Genomic DNA, 21,540 nt, shown 5'->3' on the forward strand with positions numbered 1-21,540 from the left:
CTGAAAAATAACATATGTTTGAAATAAATCGACATGTTAATATAAATGTGTAAGTATGTATATATAACAATTTGTTTTCAATTTTCTCGGATTTTGTCCTGATCCTAGGGACTTTTTTCTTGTTACGTTGTGAACCTGATCAAGTCCCGAAGGTATAAAAGCGATTTTAGCGGAAGTGATCCTCCATTTTCATCGTTGCGAGCACAATGGTAAGTACGTTATACATATCGTCGGAAATTTAGCGAATCTTTAACGGATTATTATTCAATTCTTAATTTGGTGCAAGCTATAGTTAATAGTTGCATTAAATATTGCGCAACATAACTGTTACAGCGGTATTAGTTTTGAATTTGTATCGAATTAATCATAAAATGGTAAAATATTTGTGCAAGTAAATAATAGTTAGAGACCACGTGTTTCGCGTTCAATGATGATTCTAGATGTGTACAGTTTATGGTTTTAACTGAACAACCATGAGGATAATTCTAGGGCGGTCTGATTCCTGAAAAGTTCGAACATTTCATTCGTTGCGTTCGTTTCGCGAATTTAACGGAACATTTCGTTTGATTGTACAGTCGCACAGAAAGTTCAGTGCCCCACGCCATGGGTCTATGGGATTCTATCCCAAGAAGAGGTCTCAGCGTCATCGTGGCAAAGTAAAGGCCTTTCCCAAAGATGATCCCAGCAAACCAGTGCATTTGACCGCGTTCGTTGGATATAAAGCTGGTATGACCCACGTAGTCAGGGAAGCTGATCGTCCAGGATCGAGTGAGTAATGATTTCATGCGATTGCGATGGCAATGGAGATTAAGATTACGATTACGATGTTTAAGAAATTCCCTTGTTAGACAATGTGATCGCCGTTTGGCTGCATGCTTGCACTTTCTAAATTTGAAATAACCGACACGATGGCCTTAGTTCGATAGACGTAGAAATGCGTCGGTCAACTTTGGTCGTGGTTCAAGAGCTGCTTGATATTGTGCAGTACGGTCTTTACCACAGTGTCGGAGAATAGCTCTATGCCCTGCGTACGCAGCGAGCAAGGAGGCACGGCATATTCCATAATCTCTTGATAACCCATTGGGTAATGATCATCGAGACAAACCATGCCTGGCACACTTCTACTGTTTATAAATATATGTTATTCGTTTCGAACGTATCGTAACTCTAACGTATCGTGCCTGTGTTTTTGCAGAGGTAAATAAAAAGGAAATCGTAGAAGCGGTCACAGTCCTCGAGACACCACCTATGATCGTGGTCGGTGTAGTAGGTTACATAGAAACTCCGCACGGTCTACGCGCTCTCACCACAGTTTGGGCAGAACATCTTTCGGAAGGCTGTCGCAGAAGGTTTTACAAGAATTGGTAAGAAATTGCTCTCAGTTTGGTAATGCGGTGTTCGTGATTCCATTGTAATGCCGTTGTAAAACATACTAAAGTAATCTGAAATCAGCTCTCCGCTCGTTTCGAAGAGAGCAAACTTTTGGATTTAACCGCAAAGAGATGCACTCTTTGAAAGGTTGATCTAAAAATTGTGTACAGTCTCCGCTCAATATGAAGAGACTGGCACGTTACAGATGGCTACAGATTTAGATGTACAGAGAAAGACAGCCATTACGGTTACTTTTCTACAGGTACAAGAGCAAGAAGAAGGCATTTACAAAGGCTTCAAAGAAATGGCAGGATAATCTTGGTCGTAAATCCATTGAAAACGACTTGAGCAAGATCATCAAGTACTGCAAAGTTGTACGAGTTATAGCTCATACGCAGGTAACTTTCAAAATTGAGAACTACTTTCAATGTTACGCACATGCAAAATTTCGTAGGTGTTCGATGCGTTATAAAAATGTGTGCTCTCTGTCTGTGAATAGATGAGATTGTTAAAGCAACGCCAAAAGAAAGCTCACATTATGGAGATTCAACTGAACGGTGGAACCATCGAACAGAAGGTTCAGTGGGCTCGCGAACACTTGGAGAAGCCTGTGCCGATTAGCAATGTCTTTGCTCCGGATGAAATGATCGACGTGATCGGTGTCACGAAAGGAAAAGGATACAAAGGTTGGATCGATCGATTATTTGTTCAGAAATCTTGTAATCATAGTCCTGGACTATATGATGAGAACACGAAATGTGTATTTATCTGATTCGATTGAAGATAATATTCGTGCTGCCTTCCTACTGAAGTCCTTTGCTATGAATACATTTATTAACTTTTACTAGCTCAAATTATCTTCTTTTTCTACGCGATAGGTATTTAAAAAATACGACTACATAATTGCAGGTGTTACGTCTCGTTGGCACACAAAGAAATTGCCACGTAAGACGCACAAGGGATTGAGGAAAGTTGCTTGTATCGGTGCTTGGCATCCGAGCCGTGTGTCCTTCACTGTTGCGCGTGCTGGACAAAAAGGATACCATCATCGTACCGAAATGAACAAGAAGATCTACAGAATCGGTCAAGGCATTCACACCAAGGACGGCAAGGTATATATGCCTGTGTAAAATTCTTCGAACTCGCCTCGTCCCTACGTTTCTCTTCTTTGTGAAGATTAATAATCTCATACGAGGCGGATAGAAACGCTCTATGTAGTCATAGTGCCTAAAGACGTATGTACTTCTTACGTTTTAGGTCTCCCAAAGCATACGACATTTTACATACTTTTACTTCACCTATCGCGATAGAACCGGTCTTTAAATAACATATTTACCTCCTCGTTTTAGATCGTGAAGAACAATGCTTCTACGGAGTACGATCGTACCGAAAAGACGATCACTCCCATGGGTGGTTTCCCTCATTATGGTGAAGTGAACAATGACTTTGTTATGATCAAAGGGTGTTGCATGGGACCAAAGAAACGTGTGATTACACTGCGCAAGGTAACCTATTACAAATTCCAATATTTCTGGAAAAATTCTCTTTCGTTAGCTCACCGTGATGAATAAGTAAAGAGCCAAACATATACACTATATGAACCTGCAATGATATTTAATGATAGGACTGATACGCACGATAGAATATCAACATACACATTACGTTTCAATGAGATTACAACATAACGAATATATGTTTTTACAGTCTCTGTTGGTGCACACCAAACGGTCCGCGTTGGAAAAGATCAATCTTAAATTCATCGATACCAGCTCCAAATTTGGACATGGTCGCTTCCAGACTGCTGCTGACAAAGCTTCTTTCATGGGTCAACTCAAGAAGGACCGCATTCGTGAAGAACAGGCTAAAGCTACAACTTCTGCGCCATCGGCAGCAGCTGCACAGTAAACATTTTCTTTCTTGTGCGCTGTACGAAGTGGATAATAAAGTGTTTTTTAAAACAAATGTTATACCGTTTTACTTTTATTCTATAGAAAATAATGTTGGATAGTTGAACTCCTACAATTAACTGGTCACATTTTTTGCTCTGTGTTATCGATATCACGAGTTCTGACGCCAGAAACGTGCTTCAAGTTTTTGGCTTCATTTCACAGAGAATCAAGAAAAAATAGAGCTCAATTTGTAGCTGGAGATATTTTCTAGCGCGCGCTACTCTCGATTACATCCAGAAAACTCCTCCAATGGCATCAAAATGCTTGGATTTCACGGCATACACATCGTCAATTTTTGACCTACATAATCTCGTCAGCTTATGACCAGCGCACGATAGATTAAACCTTCCTCTTTCGAATAAGCCCTTTCCCAGCGAAAAATATTCTCATATAAGGACGACAAATTGAGACACGTGAAACCATTTTTTGCCAAAATTGGTCGGTAACGTAGTCACTCTACCTTATCGTGAATTTTTTATGCTAAAAATCAGAGTAGGGGACAGCACTGTATCGGGAACGCCGTTTTTAGCACAGACGAGGTATAGGAGTAGACCAATCACCCAATGTATTTTTCTGTCTCACGCTCGGCACCGACGAGATATATACGGATGGAGAATCGCGCATTATTGGCAATTTATGGTTGTATGTTTTTAATCAGAACAATATTGTTAAGACGAATGAGTTGTACAGCTTGTTCCGATCGAAATGAGTCCAAACACGACATCATTTGGACTGTCTTTAATGAGATCTTAATTTTTATCCTAACATTACGTATCAGTGAAACTTGTTCGATTACACTCGAATTTGACCTTATTTTCATCAGGAACATCCCCTCCATTCGCTCGTCACAATTTCATGAGGATATATTGAAAAATCTAAAAGTTTAAACTTTCATATGTGCGCGATTCTCCATCCGCTTACATTGTATGTCGTCTGTCGTCGCTGGGTCTTTGAAGCTCGGCGCTCGGTAAAAGTAATTTGAAGATTTATTAGAAGCCTTCGAATAGAAAATACAGATAAAAGATGAAAAAATTATTCAAAGTTTGAATAAATCCGCTTCGAAAAAAAAAAATTATATTTTTTCGTCGGATAAATTCTCGTAGAATAAAATTATTCGATACACATCAAATAAAGATACTTTCTTTACTTGAACCTTCGAATAAGGAATAACAATTTTTTTTTATCTTTTACTAGTTATTCGAAATTTTTATTTAGATAAATATTTTGCCCAACTCTGCCATTTTGCATTATCGAGGAATGATTCGCGGCATCCCGGACCCTAGCTATTCTCGTAGGTACACGTACACGCCGACCTAGCTGTGTGTGAGTGTGCCGAGGCACGGCTGTTCGAACGAAGCTACGGCAGGCACCATGCGACCGAATAATGCAAAATGTTGCTCGAAAATGCAAGAGTCGGACCTGTTTGATGGCGAGCGCTCTAGATTTATCTTTTATCTAGCGCTTTTGACTATTGATAAGCCCCATCTTTGCATTATCGAGGAATGATTCGCGGCATCCCGGACCCTTGCTATTCTCGTAGGTACACGTACACGCCGACCTAGCGGTGTGTGAGTGTGCCGTGGCACGGCTGTTCGAACGAAGCTACGGCAGGCACCATGCGACCGAATAATGCAAAATGTTGCTCGAAAATGCAAGAGTCGGACCTGTTTGATGGCGAGCGCTCTAGATTTATCTTTTATCTAGCGCTTTTGACTCCTGATGAGCCCCATCTTTGCATTATCGAGGAATGATTCGCGGCATCCCGGACCCTTGCTATTCTCGTAGGTACACGTACACGCCGACCTGGCGGTGTGTGAGTGTTGCGCACGACTCTCATTCGAGCATAGTGACTGCTGACGACGACAATGATCGGAAAGAGAATACAGCGCTCGTAGCGAAAAATGCCGGAACTATATTTGAGCAAAATAATAGCTGTGGGATGGTTTTTCGGGGGCGGCAAATCCTTTGTTTAATACGTAATTATACAATATAATAGGCGTTGCATTGACATTGTATATGTCACCGCTAGAGCGCTCGCCGTCAACATTCTCAATAAGAACCCGGTTATTTAAGAAAATGTGTCCTTATATCTACATTCTGCCGAATATTGCAAATTACGCCTAGAAAACGCAAAAGTAGGACCTGTTCGTTCGCGAGCGCTCTAGATTTATCTTTTATCTAACGCTTTTCACCCCTGGAAAGCCCCATCTTTGCATTATCGAACAATGATTTGCCGCCTCCCGAACCCTTGCAATCTTTTTCGTTCTTGCGGATCTAGCGTTGTGTGGGGCATACCGTGGCACACGCACACGGCACGCACACGGCACACACACTGTCATTTGAGCTTCTCCTAGCGGCCGTTTGTAGCGTGAAGATCGCTAGGAAGCTTCTCCTAGTTCCTGTTTGGAGCGTGGCGACTCAAGGCTACGTAGGAAAACTGGCCCTTAATTTATATTAATTAGAGATTTTGTACACAAGATTTACATGTTAGTTACATATTTCATATAAAACAATTAAGCTGTACGTTCTAATCCTGGTTAAAAAAATAATGTGCGTTCAGTTTTATGCTAAAAGACTGACCGGTTCTGTTCCAGGAAAGACTGACCGGTTCTGTGCCATGCTAAGGCTGAGCAGATGTCAGCACTATATCGGGAACGCCGAAAACCCGGGCGTGAGCACTCTCATTCCTCTCTGCTGGTAGTAACTAAAAAGTTCTTGTTCTTGCTGCAATTGACAGTAACCTGCAGTCACCTGCAGTAAATTGTCGTCCATTTTCGATCGCTGTCATTCATTTACCTTATGCCGTATGCATATGGAATATGCAATATGCAATAATGCAATTGATGGCGATGGTAGATGGTAGATGGTAGATGGTAGTCGAATCGTGCACATGTAGATTTTGCAACAAAGAAGGGGTTAAACGTCCAATCACTTAACGCGCATGCGCTGTCGTGAATCTGTGATTACCGGACGGACGGTCGCCAGTCATCAATCGGTGATCTGTCATTTGCTTGTTGTCCTGTTTACGCGATTCTCTACTTGCTCGTGTTTCGAAAGTGTACCAATCGATGTCTTTTCAAAATAATTCCCGTTCAAAATAACACCGGCTAAGTCAATTCGAAACGATCAATATAAACAAAAAACGAAGAAACGTCTAAGCGAAGCAGGTCTGTGTATCTATCTGTTAAAAAACTGCAGATTTTGCCATGACGACAGAGGAGAAGTTTCACGCGGCTGTTAATGTGATCAGGAGTCTGCCAAAAAATGGTAAACTTTCCAACCAATTATCCTGAATGATTTTTGGATTGAACGTCTCGCCGTATCAACGTGTATTGTGCATTCTGTTTTCTTCGAGAGTTTAATCTCCGTCCGCTCGAATCTTTCGTGGACAGAATGCAAAACACACTTGTTACGAGTCATGATACACGATTGCGTATCGTGTATGCAGTTCGTTACTTCATTTTTTTTTTCTCTTCGCGGAAGTATTTTTTATTTACACATCAGACCCGTCCAACTAGTTTCTTTGTCCTGTTAATTTGTAATACGTGAACGGAAAATGCATGCGATGCCTGCTTTGCACACAGACGACCAGCTCGTAACGCCAAGTAATCGTACAAAGTTCACGCCTGACTTGACAAAATATTTATCTATATCTTTTTATCTAAATTCATCGCAACAGAGCATGTTTTGTTCAGACCGTTTTTGTTGGTTTTTAATAATGATGCATTCCTTTTGTGATACACATACAATACACACTTTATACGTATAGGTGCAATAAATAGCAAATAAATATGGTAATGGCAAGCCAACGTTAAATAAACAAAAAAATTGTTGTGCATGTCATTGTTAGTTTAATTTATGCGTTAAAGGCCTCTGAACTTTGAATGCTCTAATCAAATTATTTCTATTTTCTTTGCATTCGGTACTCCTAAACGTATGTATTACAGGTGTTTCCTCTGAAGAATTTTTTTGTATCGAGTAATTTCATTTTTTCGCATAGCATTAGAGGAAATACATCCACCAACTGTTATTAAATTCATAGGCGTGGAAATGTGCTTTCCACTTATTGTCAGTAAATGTGTGAGTATTCTCATTTCACTTTCTAGCCAGGCACGAATGGGTGAACTGTACTTTGTGTTGAAAGCCATGATGTTCTTCTTCAGCGATCATGTACATATATATATTTGTAGATCTTTGGCTTTTTCTCTCGTAAGTCATTTAACACATACACTGCAGTACAATTTCATATCCTTTTCTGCTTGTGAAATCGTTTGCTTTTATTTGAATATATAGAAATCTCCTGCAGAGAGAAATATATAAAATTTTATCTTGATACTTACATATTGTTCAGTCAAAGGTCGACCGGTAAAAGCTTTATCAAAATTACCATGTAGTTTGTTCAAATATTTTTAAATATGATCGTTAACTGAAAAATACTAAACGTAATGGAATATCGAGAAGAAAGTAGTTCCATTACTTACATTATTGTTTTCATTACACTTCAGGAGCGTATCAACCTAGCAACGAAGTTATGCTACGCTTTTATGCATACTATAAACAAGCAACTGAAGGACCGTGTCAACAACCAAAGCCTGCTTTCTGGGATTTAGTCAAAAAAGCTAAGTGGGATGCTTGGACTCGACTGGGTAATATGAGTACAACAGAAGCTATGAATAATTATGTAGAAGAATTGAAAAAGGTCCATTTAAAAAGAATACATACATATATATATATATATATATATATATACAGGGTGCGGCGCAAATTAGTCCCCACAATTTTTCAGCCCCTTTGGGTGGTCGGACGGAAAAGTATTTCGTACCAAAGTTAATCAGTATTTAACTAACAAGAAATTGTAATTTTTTAAATTAAAAAAAATCGATTTTTAACAAAAAATCAAGGTCGCTGTTATATCTCTGAAAAAACCAAATTTACTATTAGCGTACCGGTTCATTGTTATAGTATCTCACAATTTCATGTAATGAACTAACAGGTCTTGCTTTGAGGAAATGAGCATTCACAATGTTTACGTTCATTTGTTTATCTCTAAATGCGACGTGTTGCTATTACGTACCGTCGAAATATTTCAAATATTCTGGCAATTGATTCATGGCGATATTATCTTTCAAGGTCATCTGAAAGTCATTGTATAGCAGGTCGTTGAATTCGTTTCGACGTCGCCTACAATATTATGAAATTAAAAATACCCTATTCCATTAAAAGATATGACAGCGACCTTGATTTCTTGTTGAAAATCGATTTTTTTAAAATTTAAAATATTGCAATTTCTTGTCGGTTAAATGATGATTAACTTTGGTACAAAACATTTTTCTGTTCGACCATCCGAAGGGGCTGAAAAATCGTGGGGACTAATTTGCGCCGCACCCTGTATACATATACTCACATTTATCTGTAATCGTGCTATAGTTTAATTTTACAATTTACCGACATTTTTAAATGCCGATTTATATTTGCATTAGATTGTGGAGACCATGTCTTATACAGACAAAGTGGCTAATTTTCTGGGAAGTTTGGATACATTTTATGAGAGTGTCCCACAAGAGGACTTGGAGCTACTCGTTGGCCCTGTTTTAGAGCGGATACGTTCACAACCTGGTTCACCACTATCTGGTTCACCTTTGGGTTGGTATTTATAAACATTAATAATAAGAACCTTGCTCTTGTTCAGATATTTGATAATCATCAAATGGATGTTATGTCATATAGAATATATATTCAAAATCTATAATAAACAAATATTACACAGCATCCAGAGAAACATCGCCGCACAGAGTTTGCAATATGACGAGACACATCGCGAGTAGTTTAGAAACTAGTCCAGCCAGTAGTAACAGTGCAAGTCCATTACCACCGGATAGCGACGGCGAGGAAGAAGAATTCATAGACACCGTCGAAGTAAGCCGTTAATATTAGAGAAAGTACACGATGTCAAACTAATAGTTTCATTTTGAATTGATACAATGGAATTTCATCTTTCACGTACAGACTGCTCCGGAACGATCGCAAAAAGACGCAATGAAAACTTCTACTTCCAGCCAGAAAATATCAAATGGAATAAACGTTAGCAACGATGCAATCAGCGAGCCGGTTGTTGTAAAGGAGAATCCTTCAGAATTGACTAATGGATACGCCAATATAAATGGTTACACGGAGACGGTAGCAGACAGCAAGCAAGACAGGAGCAGACATAGAAATAAGAGAGATGAGAAATCAAATGTTGACTTTTTTAATCAAATTGCCGCGACTATGCAAAATTTACAAAGAGACTTGGACAGAATAACAGCTAGAGTGCGCAGCTTAGAAGGTCAAGCATTACAAGCGTTGGCGCCGAAAATCGTAAGATTACATTCAATGGCCAAGTTCTAATTCAAACATTCGATCTTATCTTTTTCGGCATCTAATTCTTTAATGACATATTACATTTCAGAGACAGCCTACAACAGGTTCATACTCAAAGTGGTGGCCTTTACCGGAATGTTCCCCGCGATTGTTCACTATATTAATTTTGTGGCCGTTTGTAGCACAGTTTTTGATTTTATTCACGCAGCGCTATCGTCAACGGAGACTGTGATCGAAATGTTGTTGTTGTTATTTTGTTTAAAACCTATTCCATTACTTACTATTAAGTAACATCAAACGCAAACAACACGGAGATTGTAGGTACGGATGTATAGAAAAAACATTTTCTAAGAACTTACAATTCAAAAATGAACTTCGTGGTTCAGTCGTGTATCCTGCGAGAATCAATAACAAAGTGATCCTTTATCATGTAGAAAACCATTTTAGTAAAGTAACTATTCGTGTAAAATTTTCGAATTCCATAAATTGCTGGCATATATGTTTCTATATGTAGCAATCTGTACAGAAAGATTTATTTATTTTAAAAATCTATAGTTGGGGGAGGGGTGGGGTGGGGGGGAATGGGGAAGTTAGTCTTTGAGTATGTTTATATATTCGAAACAGGAAAATTAATCTGGTACCTAAGGTGACTTATATATACGATAAATAAATATATGTATTCGCATATTGTAATATAGATGAGAAGATTATATACAAATTTTATATTGTGAATTCAGGTTAAAGGTATAAAGTAGAATTTATTAAAATGTGCAATCTTAAGGAAAACAAAAAAAAGAATGAAAAAACGGAACTGTAATTTGGTTGAAACGATTCTGTTACTATTCTTTATTATACAATGAAATCCTCTTCTTTTTCCTCTTTATTTTTACCAAGTATTATCATGTAATATTAAAGTTTAAGATAGTTGTTTTGTGAAATTTATGTACAGACATTGTATAAAAATATACAATTTTTAATTATATCTTTTAATAATGGCTATCACTCGTCATTATTTTTCGTCGACAATTAATCGATCGACCAGTGCCATTAATATATAACTACAACGACGATTTTCCCATCATACATTTCGTATATTTCTTAATTTTTGTACTATTGCAATAAACTGATTAAACGCATATATCTTTCCTGTATGCATGCTTTTTATAGCTCGAATAATCACTCTGACCCTGTGCTCGAATAATCGTAAAATAACATTATCGAGACCGAACTTCGAAGCTCCTATCTGACACTGTTACATAAATTAATAAACCGTTTCATGTAATTACACGATACCGATATTGTTAATTGGTAACGCGATTCGATGCGTTAATATGTATGTATCTTTATCTATTTATGTTACATTGCGCGATAATTTACAGCAATCGAAAGTCAAATGTAAACATGGATATATGTATACATACCTATGTATATATAAACAAATGTGTACGCACTTACGTACAGCATAATGTGAACAAACGTGTTAAAGTAATTTCAAAAAAGATTTTCAAGATGAGTACCACTGTCCAAGTGAATAACCCTACCCCGGACTCGGACCCGGACACCACGATAATGGTAGACAACCGATATTGGCGACAACAAAGCATCGGAACAAATTTCGCAACGATTAGGTTTTTTAAACGCCGCGTGTTTGTGTTTCAAGCATGATGTCGCGTACGTATACATAGTCTCTAACACATTTCTGTCGAGCGGAACGTATTTATATACATGTAAGTCATAAAATGTTAGGATTGTTGCAGTATTCCACAGGTTGTGGTAATCAATAGATCGATGTGTAATTGAATTTCCACGTGAAACCTCTTCCCTGAGGTTTTGAAAGTGTAAGGGAAATTAACAAAAAGCTGCAAACATGGATAGAAATCTGCTGACCAAAATCCTGGCATTATCGGTGTTGAGCTTATCAAACGCGGAAAACAAAGATACGGGGACCATTGTTTTCGCCAATATCGTAAGTTTGAATTCTGCTATTTATCCTGACATGAGACGCATCGAGAAACAATGGCAATTTCGCTCTTGATTACACGTCGGTAGAACTTTAATGTTAAAGTATCAACACGTACGCGCACATATTCCAATTGTTGATAATGAGGAACATTCATAGAAGAAACGTTGAAAAATAGCCATTTATATAGCAGCGAACATAAACGGATGTATTCCTTAGTTTACATGTATACTCTTTCAATTTGTGTAATTTTATAGAACGAACAATGCTTCTATATTCATATTTAGCATTGTCTTTATTTTATAGCTGTACAGACACGGAGATAGGACACCTATACGACCTTATCCTAATGACCCTTATAATAATGAGAGCCTTTGGCCTGTACCATATGGTCAGTTAACAAATGTAAGTAGTTAGTCATCACACATATATTTTAACAATAACGAATAGAACACTATACAGGGTGAGTCCGAAGAAACAGAACACCTAAATGTATTTGTTCTTTTCGTTGTACAAAAAAACTTCTTAGGACAAAGTTATACTGTTTGAAGGGCCACATGTAACGGTGTAAGAGAAAAAATTGCCAAGGTCATTTTTTTATGAAATTTCAAGGTCATCAATGTTTTTAAAGATCCCTTTAAGTCCCGTTTTAACTCTTTTTGTTAAGATCCCTTTAAGTCCCTGTTGTAACAGAAAATAAATACCTACTAACATCTTTATTGTATGTTGGATAGCTTGGAAAACATCAACATTTAATGTTGGGTCGTTGGCTCCGCAAACGCTATTCGCATCTTCTGAGCAACTCGTACTCTCCATATGACATCTACGTTCAAAGTACCGACGTAGATCGTACTTTAATGTCAGCAGAATCGCATCTAGCTGGCCTATATCCACCATACGGTAATCAACAATGGGACAGTATTCCATGGATGCCTATTCCAGTACATACTATTCCCGAAGGTGAGGACTATGTGTTGGCTGCCAAGAAACACTGCCCCAGATACGATTACGAATTGGAAAAAGTTCTTAACTCTGCCGAAATCAAACGTATCGATAAAGAAAATCAAAATTTATATGCATATTTAACAGAAAAAACAGGAAACAATATTTCCTCTCTTAGAACCTTGGAACAACTTTATGACACCTTATTTATCGAGGTAAGATTAACATATTATATTTTTTGTGGATTGTCACCGAATAAATTGGATATACTTTGTTCAGAGTATCTACAACAAAACGCTACCAGAATGGACAAAGTCTGTATTTCCTGATAAACTGAAACCTATTGCAGCCACAAGTTTTACAATCAATGCTCACAATAAGATACTTAGAAGTTTAAAATCAGGTAAATAGAAAGCAAAAGAAAAAAGCTGTTAAATAAAACAATATATGCATATATAATACAGGATCACTATTGGGAGAAATGATAAATCATATGGAGAAGAAGTCGAGAAATTCACTGAAACCAGATAGAAAAGTATGGATGTACAGTGCCCATGATGAAACCTTAGCCAACATGTTGATGACGTTGAATGTATTCGATCCACACTGTCCACCTTACGGTGCTATGATTCTTATAGAGTTGAGAACAAACTTGAAAGATCGATATTTTGTAACGGTAAGTGTTTGAGGGTATCTGAAATCTATGGATCAAGATTCCCTGACCATGTAAACGATTTGCAGGTTTCATATAAAAATTCTAGCGACGAACCGATTCTTTTAACGCTTCCCGGTTGTACCGCATTATGTCCTTTAAACGATTTGATTATATTAACTAAAGATGTTATACCTTTGAATTGGGAAGAAGAGTGTGCAATGGATCGAGACAAATTTGGATATAATATAAATACAACTACAGTCATCGGTGTGTGCGACAATTCACTCCTATATGTACAAAAATAATTGATCATATATGCGATTCATAATTGTCTATTTTGATTTCAGCCACTTTGACGTCTTCTATACTGATGTTAGTTTTATTAATTTTATCTATAATTGGTTTTATTTATTGGCATTATAAACGAGAACATAATCAGTATTACCTTCGGTTAACAACGGATCCTATATAATAATATATGTACATTATTGTTCAAACTGAAAACATATTCTGTAGACAGTGGTATCTTTGTAATCAAGCGATTAGAAACGTCAAGGCAAATGCTAAACTCGTATCTACTTTTGCATACATCGATAAATGGAATATTGGCACAGAAAAAGGTATTCAATACCCATTGTATCCAGCACTTCAAAAGAAGCGAAACATTTGTACTTTTCTATCGATGATAAACTATTTTAGTTTACAAGCACACAAACAATGAAGGACAATTCTGTCTTTAAAAAAAAAAACTAATACCTGTAATATACTATATACTATAGTATTGCAAAATAATTGTTGAAAACAAGGCTGTTTTTTAAGATGAATTTTATAATCATTTTGACTGGCCTTTTGGGGGAAAAAGAAACATGTTAGACTTTTAATAGTTTTTGTAATTACTAAGTGCTATGTTACTTAAATTGATTTTTATAAACATGTGAGAAAATGATCTGTGATGCAGGATGAAATAGTTTACAAAATAAAGGCGAGAGAATTATGAATTTAAAATACAATTTGGTTCTTACGATATAATTAGTTTTACATAGTCGTGTGTGATATCGATAAAATTTAAACTTTTTAATGAAACGTAAGAACCGTAAGAACCATGTTTGTCTGCGATATGCCGGCAAGAGTCTAGTCATAATGTTTTAAGTTACCTACAAGAGCTAAAGGCATACGTTGTTCTTAAGCAGGAAAGGATATACCTAGCCGTTTCACTGTTACGCTCTACTGGACTAATGTTTAAATGCGGATAGATTGATATACGTGTATCTGTAAAGAGACAATATGTAAAATCGAAGAAAGAAATGATATTTTACTTAAGTAGGTGTCGTTAACTTGAACATTTTTAAAAAATGGACCACAATATTATTACGTATTTCCCGTTGCTCGATATAACAATCGGTGTACAAATATACATATAAGAATATAGCACTCGAAATATTTTTGTGACATTCGAGGATGAATAAACGATATACTACAGACGAAAACAATTATTATTCTTTACTCTTCAGAAGTGAGAAATTGAAAGAAATTACCTGTTCACGTGTTCGCAGAACCAGCACCGCTCGACAGTAGTAGATATATAGAATACACGACGGCTTTGTGTTGCATACCTTTCCTACGACTCAGTACTATTCATCTTTCGAAGTCTTTGTTTTTCTGTATACAAACAATCATATTTATACAGAAAAGGTTGATTGTTTAACAAAACGTTAATTTCGTTGAATTTCTGTGGAACTAACTGGAACACAATACGTACGTTTTTCTTAACATTGTTTTATAACAATATAACGTTCATTTATTTTAAAATTAAATAGTATACAAATAAGTGTGAATAGTCTATGTACACAATTGAAAGTTTTAAGTACAAATATTTTCTATTCTGTACAACGTTGAAATCCGTAAAAAAATATGAATCGTGAGTATATGTATTATGTACTACCTATTAATTAGGCTTTACATCACGTATGTATACATATATGTACATGCGATATCAATCATTTATTAATAGTCTGGTATCGTGCTAAAGTTGCCATTCCCGTTTTCTTGAATATTGAACGCTGGATTTGATCTGAAATATTATTGTAAATTAATTGTGTATCTCGATTAAAGAATGACAGTAGATTTAAAATGAACTTATATTTCTCATAATCCAGGGAGAGAACTTACCTTTCTTGGGAACGTTTCAAAATCAAGTTAGAGTTTGACTGTCGACCCTTTGGTTGGTTAAAAATGCGTATGCAATGAAAATGTATTTAGTTAACACAAGTCAAGGAATAGGTACCGTTAAACTGTTACGGGGACTATGACGATCAAAATCACGTATGACAGACACACAGCAACTGACAAATAAGTGTACGAATGTAATAGATACACTAAGCAATCTCTATGAACGAGAATTTCAACTTGCATGGTGTCATATTATTTTGTGTGTGTGCGTGTGTGAATGTTTGCGCGTGCGTGTTTGTTTGTTATTTAAAAAAGGAAAATGTTTGAACAACATTGCCAGATGATATTACATACCATATGCGATGATGCGTTGAAATTGGATATTCTTGCAATAGTTTTAAAACAGACATATATTTTCTGTACTTGGAAGAAGGCGTCTTGTTTAAAATAGTATATCACAAGTCAAACTCATTTACGTACTTAATGATGTTTCTGACTCATTGAAGAAACTATGGATGAAAAAGGAATCATTCGAACTTTTAACTACGCTTGATTCGTTTGATGTTTAATACCTATTAAATACTTAAATACTAATTAATATACCGCTAAAATATATGTATAATAACATGCTTCTATTAAATGTTAATAGTATTTCCCTTATTTAATGATTCAAGCGTAAATCGATTGACATCTATCACACACAGTACATTTATCTTTCCTAAATAAAATACTAATTGTAAGTAATAGAAAGCAACACAATCGGTTTTTCATATTTTGTATGTTAGTGTTTATTAAAAAACGTATACATTGTTAATAAAGCATGTATATACATATACATTATGTATACATTGTATATCCTCAAAGAATTGTTCACCTTCAGACATTCTGCGCTGAATTCTTCTGAACTTAATTCAATGCATACAAGGTAAAGAACAAAAATACCGGAGAATTAGGCAAACATCTCTGATATTTTTGGACAAGAATGCAAGACAAAGTAAATTGTTTCGACATGCATCCACAAATACAGTAGATATTTACGTGATCCTTGTACGTCTACGTGATCCATTAAATGAACAACATTGAGCATACGCTCACGCACGGACAAACGTTTATATTAATCTTGATTAAATTAAAAAAATCGTTATCTTGAAGGATTGTATAAAGACGATTAGTACACTTATGATATTGCACGACATTAATCCAACTAGTATAACAATTGTGCACATGCATACAACATTTTGCTAACAGACACCACAAATATCCGATGAACCTTTACACGAGACACGAACATATAAAAATCGTTCATGAAAAACATAAACAAGATCTTTGAAATGACTGAGTTACTGCTAACTGTAATTGTTTACAATTTACAAGCACGCGGAAAATAATATTTTCGTTTGCATATTAAAACAATATAAACAATATAAAACAGATAAATAAATCGGAAAATAAAATACCGTTAAAAATGGAAAAATAGAAAAACACAATCTCACCTTGCATATATAGTTGGATTTGATAATCCAAGCGTCGTAGTTACAGGACTACCTATATATGTTCTTACAAACTGTAACAGAGATAAATGAAGTGATAAACTCTGAACGATGCAACAATACAGCTAATGTCAATGATACTCGTTCGGACGTACCCAATGATCGGCAAGAGAAGTTGCACCCATACTAACAGCCATATGAATGACCAAGTAAAGGCAAAATAGTAGATATAAGATGGAGTATATCGAGATTGCTAATATCACTGCCCAATGATGCGGTAAATCTTCTTGGACCGTATTTATTACAAAATATATATTTATAGTTATCACTAACGCAGACAGTGCTGTCGCAACAATTTTGTTTGTTCTGTAATTTGGAAGAATGGTTTAGAATTTAGAAACTCGACAGACATAGAGTATTTGGTGGACGAATACTGTACGATTACGTACAATCCATTTCGAAATTCTCCCATTATTTGAGAGCTGCTCGTAAATGCTATAGTTGGCAAGGTTGCAAACGGTAATTGAAGCGTCATAATGGCGTTCAAGATGTCGTTCATTCCAGTTAAATTGTCTATATCGCTGAACATTGCTACGAGGAAAGTGGGAACGATGGCGATCATTCGAGTAAAAAGAACTCGTTTCCAACGAGCCCACTGAAGATTCAGAAATCCTTCCATTGCGAACTGTCCCGCGTACGTGCCTGTCATCGTTGAGGATTGACCAGCGGCAAAAATTCCCACGGCCCAAATGTACATTGCCGCGGCACCAAACGCGCAACCGAGAAATATGCCACCTTTGTTAAGGTCTACCGAAACGGTTTCGTTATTTTTCTACAATTGAAATATGATTCGGTATAATAGGATCCTTCTTGGTAGTGGGATTCAACAAATTTAAGAACAGGTTCACACGCTCTAGTCTTTCCTTTTCAAGAGCAATGCAAATTACTGTTATCAATCGTTTATTATTTTTTTATGTAGTTTATATCGCACGTGCACTAAAGATGATAAAAAAAAGGATTTCAAATTTCTAGTAAAAGTGGACTTTAAATAATAATAAATAAATGCTGAATCCCACTGCTGATTAAACCGATTACAATAATGAATTCATATACATATATAGCGATACAATTTAATTACTCACTGGAAATGTGTCGATCCACACAGTGTTATTATGAGCCTCGCATACTTGTCGCTGAAATGAAATAGACATATATAAAACTACGAGTATTTTACAATTGACATTACATTTTCTATACTCACAACTTCTAAATTAGTTTTATTATGAAGTCCATATGCAAAAACTGCTACGACAAATACGTTTATGATGAAAGAAACCAACAATGCTATGCAAGCTTCGATAAAATAATACATATTTGCTTCCTTCACTTTTTTTGGTTCCCTGCGATCGATGTCTCTTGACTAAAAATTATAAATGGGTGTGTTAAAGTAAAAATTTAAGTAATTTTTCGACGTTCTACATATATATGAATGTGCCTATTTTTTTGACTTCAGAAAAGCAGCATTACATGTATCTTTTTTAATTTTCCTTACTTTCACTAATGCACTGTGAAGATATAAATTGTGCGGCATTATAACTGCGCCGACAATGCCTACAGCCTGTAGCAACATATTCCTGTCGTAGTCCTTGTACCAGGGCACAAACATGCCTTCTATTACCTCGCCTTGCGGAGGCGCGGAGAGAATGTACTAAAATAAACAAAAAAAAAAAAAACAAAGATGTAGAAAAGGGAAAGAAACAATTTTTTTTATTTAATTACGCTTTAGGCTGAAACTGGCCTATCAGCGGAAAGAGAAAAAAAAGAAATTGGTATATGTATGTATTTTTTTATTTTTATTTTATGTTTGAATGTACGAATATGACTTGCCTCGTAACCAAAAGTCACAGCCATTATAGCAATTAGGAGTCCAAAAAAGAATTCCAATTTTCTCAAACCATATTTATCTAAAAATAAAAAGGTAAAAGTGTCGATCACCGTGATGAGTACGCCGCCCCATATGGGTATTCTAAAATGTATAAAAAATTGTTTGACAAATCTATGTAAGTCAATTGAATGTACATGACAAAAAATTAGAAATTGAAGTGAATTTACGCTTTGTTCGTTAATAGAGATAGGGCGATGGCAGTTCCTATTACTTCTTGCATGTCGCTGCCGATAATGGCTATCTCCATCATTATCCATAATATTAGTCTAGGTACTTTCTTGTATTGCCTATAACACATTTCAGCTAAATGTAAACCCGTTACAACGCCAAGTCTGGCGCTCAATCTTTGCATAATAAGCCCTAGAATCGTCGCGCTTAATAGTACCCATAATAACTGAAAAAAATGTGGACACAATAAAAAATAAAATAATTAGTTCTACTACTGCTCTATCGAACAAGAACAAGCTTGGAAAATATACCTTGTATTTGGCTGCTACTCCGGACTGCAAATCAGACTCTATATTCCCAGGATCCAGATAAGCTATGGACATTAAAAATCCAGGACCCGTAAATGCCCATAATTTTCTCAAACTAAAGGAACCCTATAAAAGGTTTATTCGACATTAGTAACGGTCGACGATTGTAAAACTATGCGTTCTCAAGTAGAATGAAATGAATAATCTTAAATACGTTACACTTTCTATATTCGGTACAGGAACCTTCTGGTCAGCAAAGTACGCTTGATTACTTTTGGGTGCTAAAGATGTGTTTTCCGTCGCTTTACCATTATTCTGCGCTTCTTGTGTATGTTGATGAGACACTGTTGTGATTGTTGAATCATTGTCGTGTTCGACAACGTAATTGTTCTGCATGGTATATCGATGGGACGCGTCTAAATAGGAATCATCGGTTTAAATACATTTAACGATCAAAGAATCGAGATCTACCGATGTTATGTTATATAGTTGAGCAACGCGTGAACGTGTTGATCGAAAGCGTAGCACAAACACGAATCATCTAAATATCGAAATGGCTGTTTTCTAAAACAATGCTTCGAAACATAAATGTTAATTGAACATTTTGTTACCGTAAACTGTTAGAACTCAATGGAATCGAAGGAGAAACATAACCAAAGAAATCTGAAAAAATGAAATGAAACACAAATGGCATCGACCGTACGCGACCAAGTGATAACACTCCGACTCAAGCGACTGTGCGACTGCAAGTGACTGCAAGCAACTGTGAACCACTGTGAACTGTAACAGCCTAACAACTACAGGCAAGAAGGCAACAGCCACCGACAGCAGACTACAGTAACAATGAGACTGGGCAGATACTGGCAAACAGCAGCAGTGAAGATAGTGATATTGAAACTGTCATCTACTAAAATCTGCTTCACCCCTCCACAACGGTCGATTTCCTTCATGTGATTTCCGAATTCCATAAAAATTAATCGAATCTAATCGAGCCGAGACGAAGTGGGGGCGTTTCTGATTTATTATTTAAATCTTCAAATCTAATGAACGCATAATATGCACGCAACTGCCACGTATTTGGTCGTATGGTGTAATAATAAGAATCGCGTAACGGCGCGTGATAGACACGAGTACTCAAGGGATTTCCCGTCTATATACATACACATACTTACGATTACGACTGTCGTTGAATGGAAACGACTGTTGCTATTATAAGATGAATAATAACTAAGTAGCTGCGACTCTGGAACGAACTCTTTCCGATTCTGACATTTGTTTCTACGAAAATGATCTACAGTGTACGTTTACTGATTTAATTACAAAGTAGCAATAATCAAGACTAGACTAATACCTACTTGGTTAGAGGAATCGGTAGCACCGGTACTTATTAGAACTGACAGTTTACTTTACCGATACCACTCGATCGTGACAATGATAAAGACTTGATTAACTTTTTGATCTATTTCACGTATCCTAATATCAAGAGTTTAATCGACTATGCGATTAGATACGACTACGAAAGTATGTTTATTGGTTATCGATGTCTATACCCTCGCGAGAGCACGTAACATTTTTTAATGGACTTTGACAAAGTTTCAGGAAACAGTTAAAGCAATAACTTTTCGTTATGTTTTACATGTATCGTGCGCGTTTACATTTATACGTATATGCATATTTACGTATGTAGATAGGTACATATGTATATGCATATACATGTATATGTATATGTATATATAATATCAAGAATGACACAATTTCTTATCAATTTACTATTAGCTCGAGACAAATTTTATAACGTTATAACGCTCAGTTATAACGAAGAGATATCATCTTCATTATGCATGTGCAATTTATTTCGGGAATCGTGTCTTTGCATTAACCGATTCATCGAATTCGTGGGAGTAATAGCGGATATACATAGAGATATGAATATATATACCTACGGATACAGAATGAATTACACGAAACGCATGACACTAACGATCACCGTGAATCACCGTAGTCGTAGCGGTAATTCCGGCGCACAAGGAAAATTCTAAATAGCATCTTCATTTTTCTATGCGAATGTTTTTCAAGTGTTGCACAGAAGATTGCGAAACAGTCGGAATAAAACGTGACCCGCGAGTTATTCAGGAAAATACTAAAGCGTTTGTGAGTTTTTACATATGTTCTGCGACCAGCTGAGAAAAGGGAAAAAAGGTCAAACGATACCTACATACACTG

General features: G+C 36.4%; 4 protein-coding genes and 1 non-coding gene across 10 annotated transcripts; 4 read left to right on the forward strand and 1 right to left on the reverse strand.

Moving 5' to 3' along the window:
• The first annotated feature begins 99 nt into the window (after window positions 1–99).
• On the forward strand, window positions 100–3,333 carry Rpl3 (ribosomal protein L3). The gene is made up of 8 exons (XM_076786120.1): window positions 100–209; window positions 576–768; window positions 1,196–1,364; window positions 1,634–1,769; window positions 1,871–2,057; window positions 2,281–2,483; window positions 2,721–2,876; window positions 3,076–3,333. Exons 1-8 carry the CDS (start codon window positions 207–209, stop codon window positions 3,274–3,276), a joined length of 1,248 nt encoding a protein of 415 aa, XP_076642235.1. The 5' UTR covers window positions 100–206; the 3' UTR covers window positions 3,277–3,333.
• Window positions 428–503, forward strand: LOC143361806 (small nucleolar RNA U43). The gene has a single exon (XR_013083527.1). It is a non-coding gene; the product is annotated as a small nucleolar RNA U43 (small nucleolar RNA).
• A 2,944-nt stretch (window positions 3,334–6,277) lies between the features above and the next one.
• LOC143353044 (uncharacterized) lies at window positions 6,278–10,073 on the forward strand. 2 transcript variants are annotated; one of them, XM_076786121.1, is made up of 6 exons: window positions 6,278–6,587; window positions 7,826–8,019; window positions 8,801–8,963; window positions 9,088–9,236; window positions 9,327–9,677; window positions 9,769–10,073. In XM_076786121.1, exons 1-6 carry the CDS (start codon window positions 6,527–6,529, stop codon window positions 9,910–9,912), a joined length of 1,062 nt encoding a protein of 353 aa, XP_076642236.1. In that variant the 5' UTR covers window positions 6,278–6,526; the 3' UTR covers window positions 9,913–10,073. The 2 variants fall into 2 exon arrangements, with proteins under 2 accessions (XP_076642236.1, XP_076642238.1); XM_076786123.1 differs by lacking the exon at window positions 6,278–6,587 and adding an exon at window positions 7,505–7,529.
• Window positions 10,074–10,826: 753 nt separating this feature from the next.
• Window positions 10,827–14,866, forward strand: LOC143353009 (prostatic acid phosphatase). 3 transcript variants are annotated; one of them, XM_076786106.1, is made up of 8 exons: window positions 10,827–11,351; window positions 11,438–11,646; window positions 11,947–12,045; window positions 12,375–12,797; window positions 12,862–12,985; window positions 13,047–13,258; window positions 13,324–13,504; window positions 13,585–14,866. In XM_076786106.1, the coding sequence occupies exons 2-8, from the start codon at window positions 11,548–11,550 to the stop codon at window positions 13,707–13,709; spliced, it is 1,263 nt and encodes a 420-aa protein (XP_076642221.1). In that variant the 5' UTR covers window positions 10,827–11,351; window positions 11,438–11,547; the 3' UTR covers window positions 13,710–14,866. The 3 variants fall into 3 exon arrangements, 2 of the variants coding, with proteins under 2 accessions (XP_076642221.1, XP_076642229.1); XM_076786114.1 differs by having other exon boundaries at window positions 10,827–11,252; XR_013082042.1 differs by lacking the exon at window positions 10,827–11,351 and having other exon boundaries at window positions 11,399–11,646; window positions 13,585–13,857; window positions 13,937–14,866.
• A 127-nt stretch (window positions 14,867–14,993) lies between these two features.
• Mvl (solute carrier family member malvolio) lies at window positions 14,994–20,204 on the reverse strand. 3 transcript variants are annotated; one of them, XR_013082037.1, is made up of 13 exons: window positions 19,929–20,204; window positions 19,537–19,733; window positions 19,321–19,443; window positions 19,009–19,235; window positions 18,784–18,922; window positions 18,449–18,604; window positions 18,158–18,316; window positions 18,039–18,089; window positions 17,346–17,728; window positions 17,052–17,262; window positions 16,900–16,970; window positions 15,761–15,915; window positions 14,994–15,308 (listed from the first exon to the last, which is right to left on the reverse strand). XR_013082037.1 is itself a non-coding variant. In XM_076786085.1 (13 exons), exons 2-12 carry the CDS (start codon window positions 19,711–19,713, stop codon window positions 15,429–15,431), a joined length of 1,722 nt encoding a protein of 573 aa, XP_076642200.1. In that variant the 5' UTR covers window positions 19,714–19,733; window positions 19,929–20,204; the 3' UTR covers window positions 14,994–15,308; window positions 15,407–15,428. The 3 variants fall into 3 exon arrangements, 2 of the variants coding, with proteins under 2 accessions (XP_076642200.1, XP_076642187.1); XM_076786085.1 differs by lacking the exon at window positions 15,761–15,915 and adding an exon at window positions 15,407–15,453; XM_076786072.1 differs by lacking the exon at window positions 15,761–15,915 and having other exon boundaries at window positions 19,929–20,203.
• Between the last annotated feature and the right edge of the window lie 1,336 nt (window positions 20,205–21,540).

Source organism: Halictus rubicundus, chromosome 1 (genome assembly GCF_050948215.1).
Source record: "Halictus rubicundus isolate RS-2024b chromosome 1, iyHalRubi1_principal, whole genome shotgun sequence".
NCBI classification, from domain to species: Eukaryota; Metazoa; Arthropoda; class Insecta; order Hymenoptera; family Halictidae; genus Halictus; species Halictus rubicundus.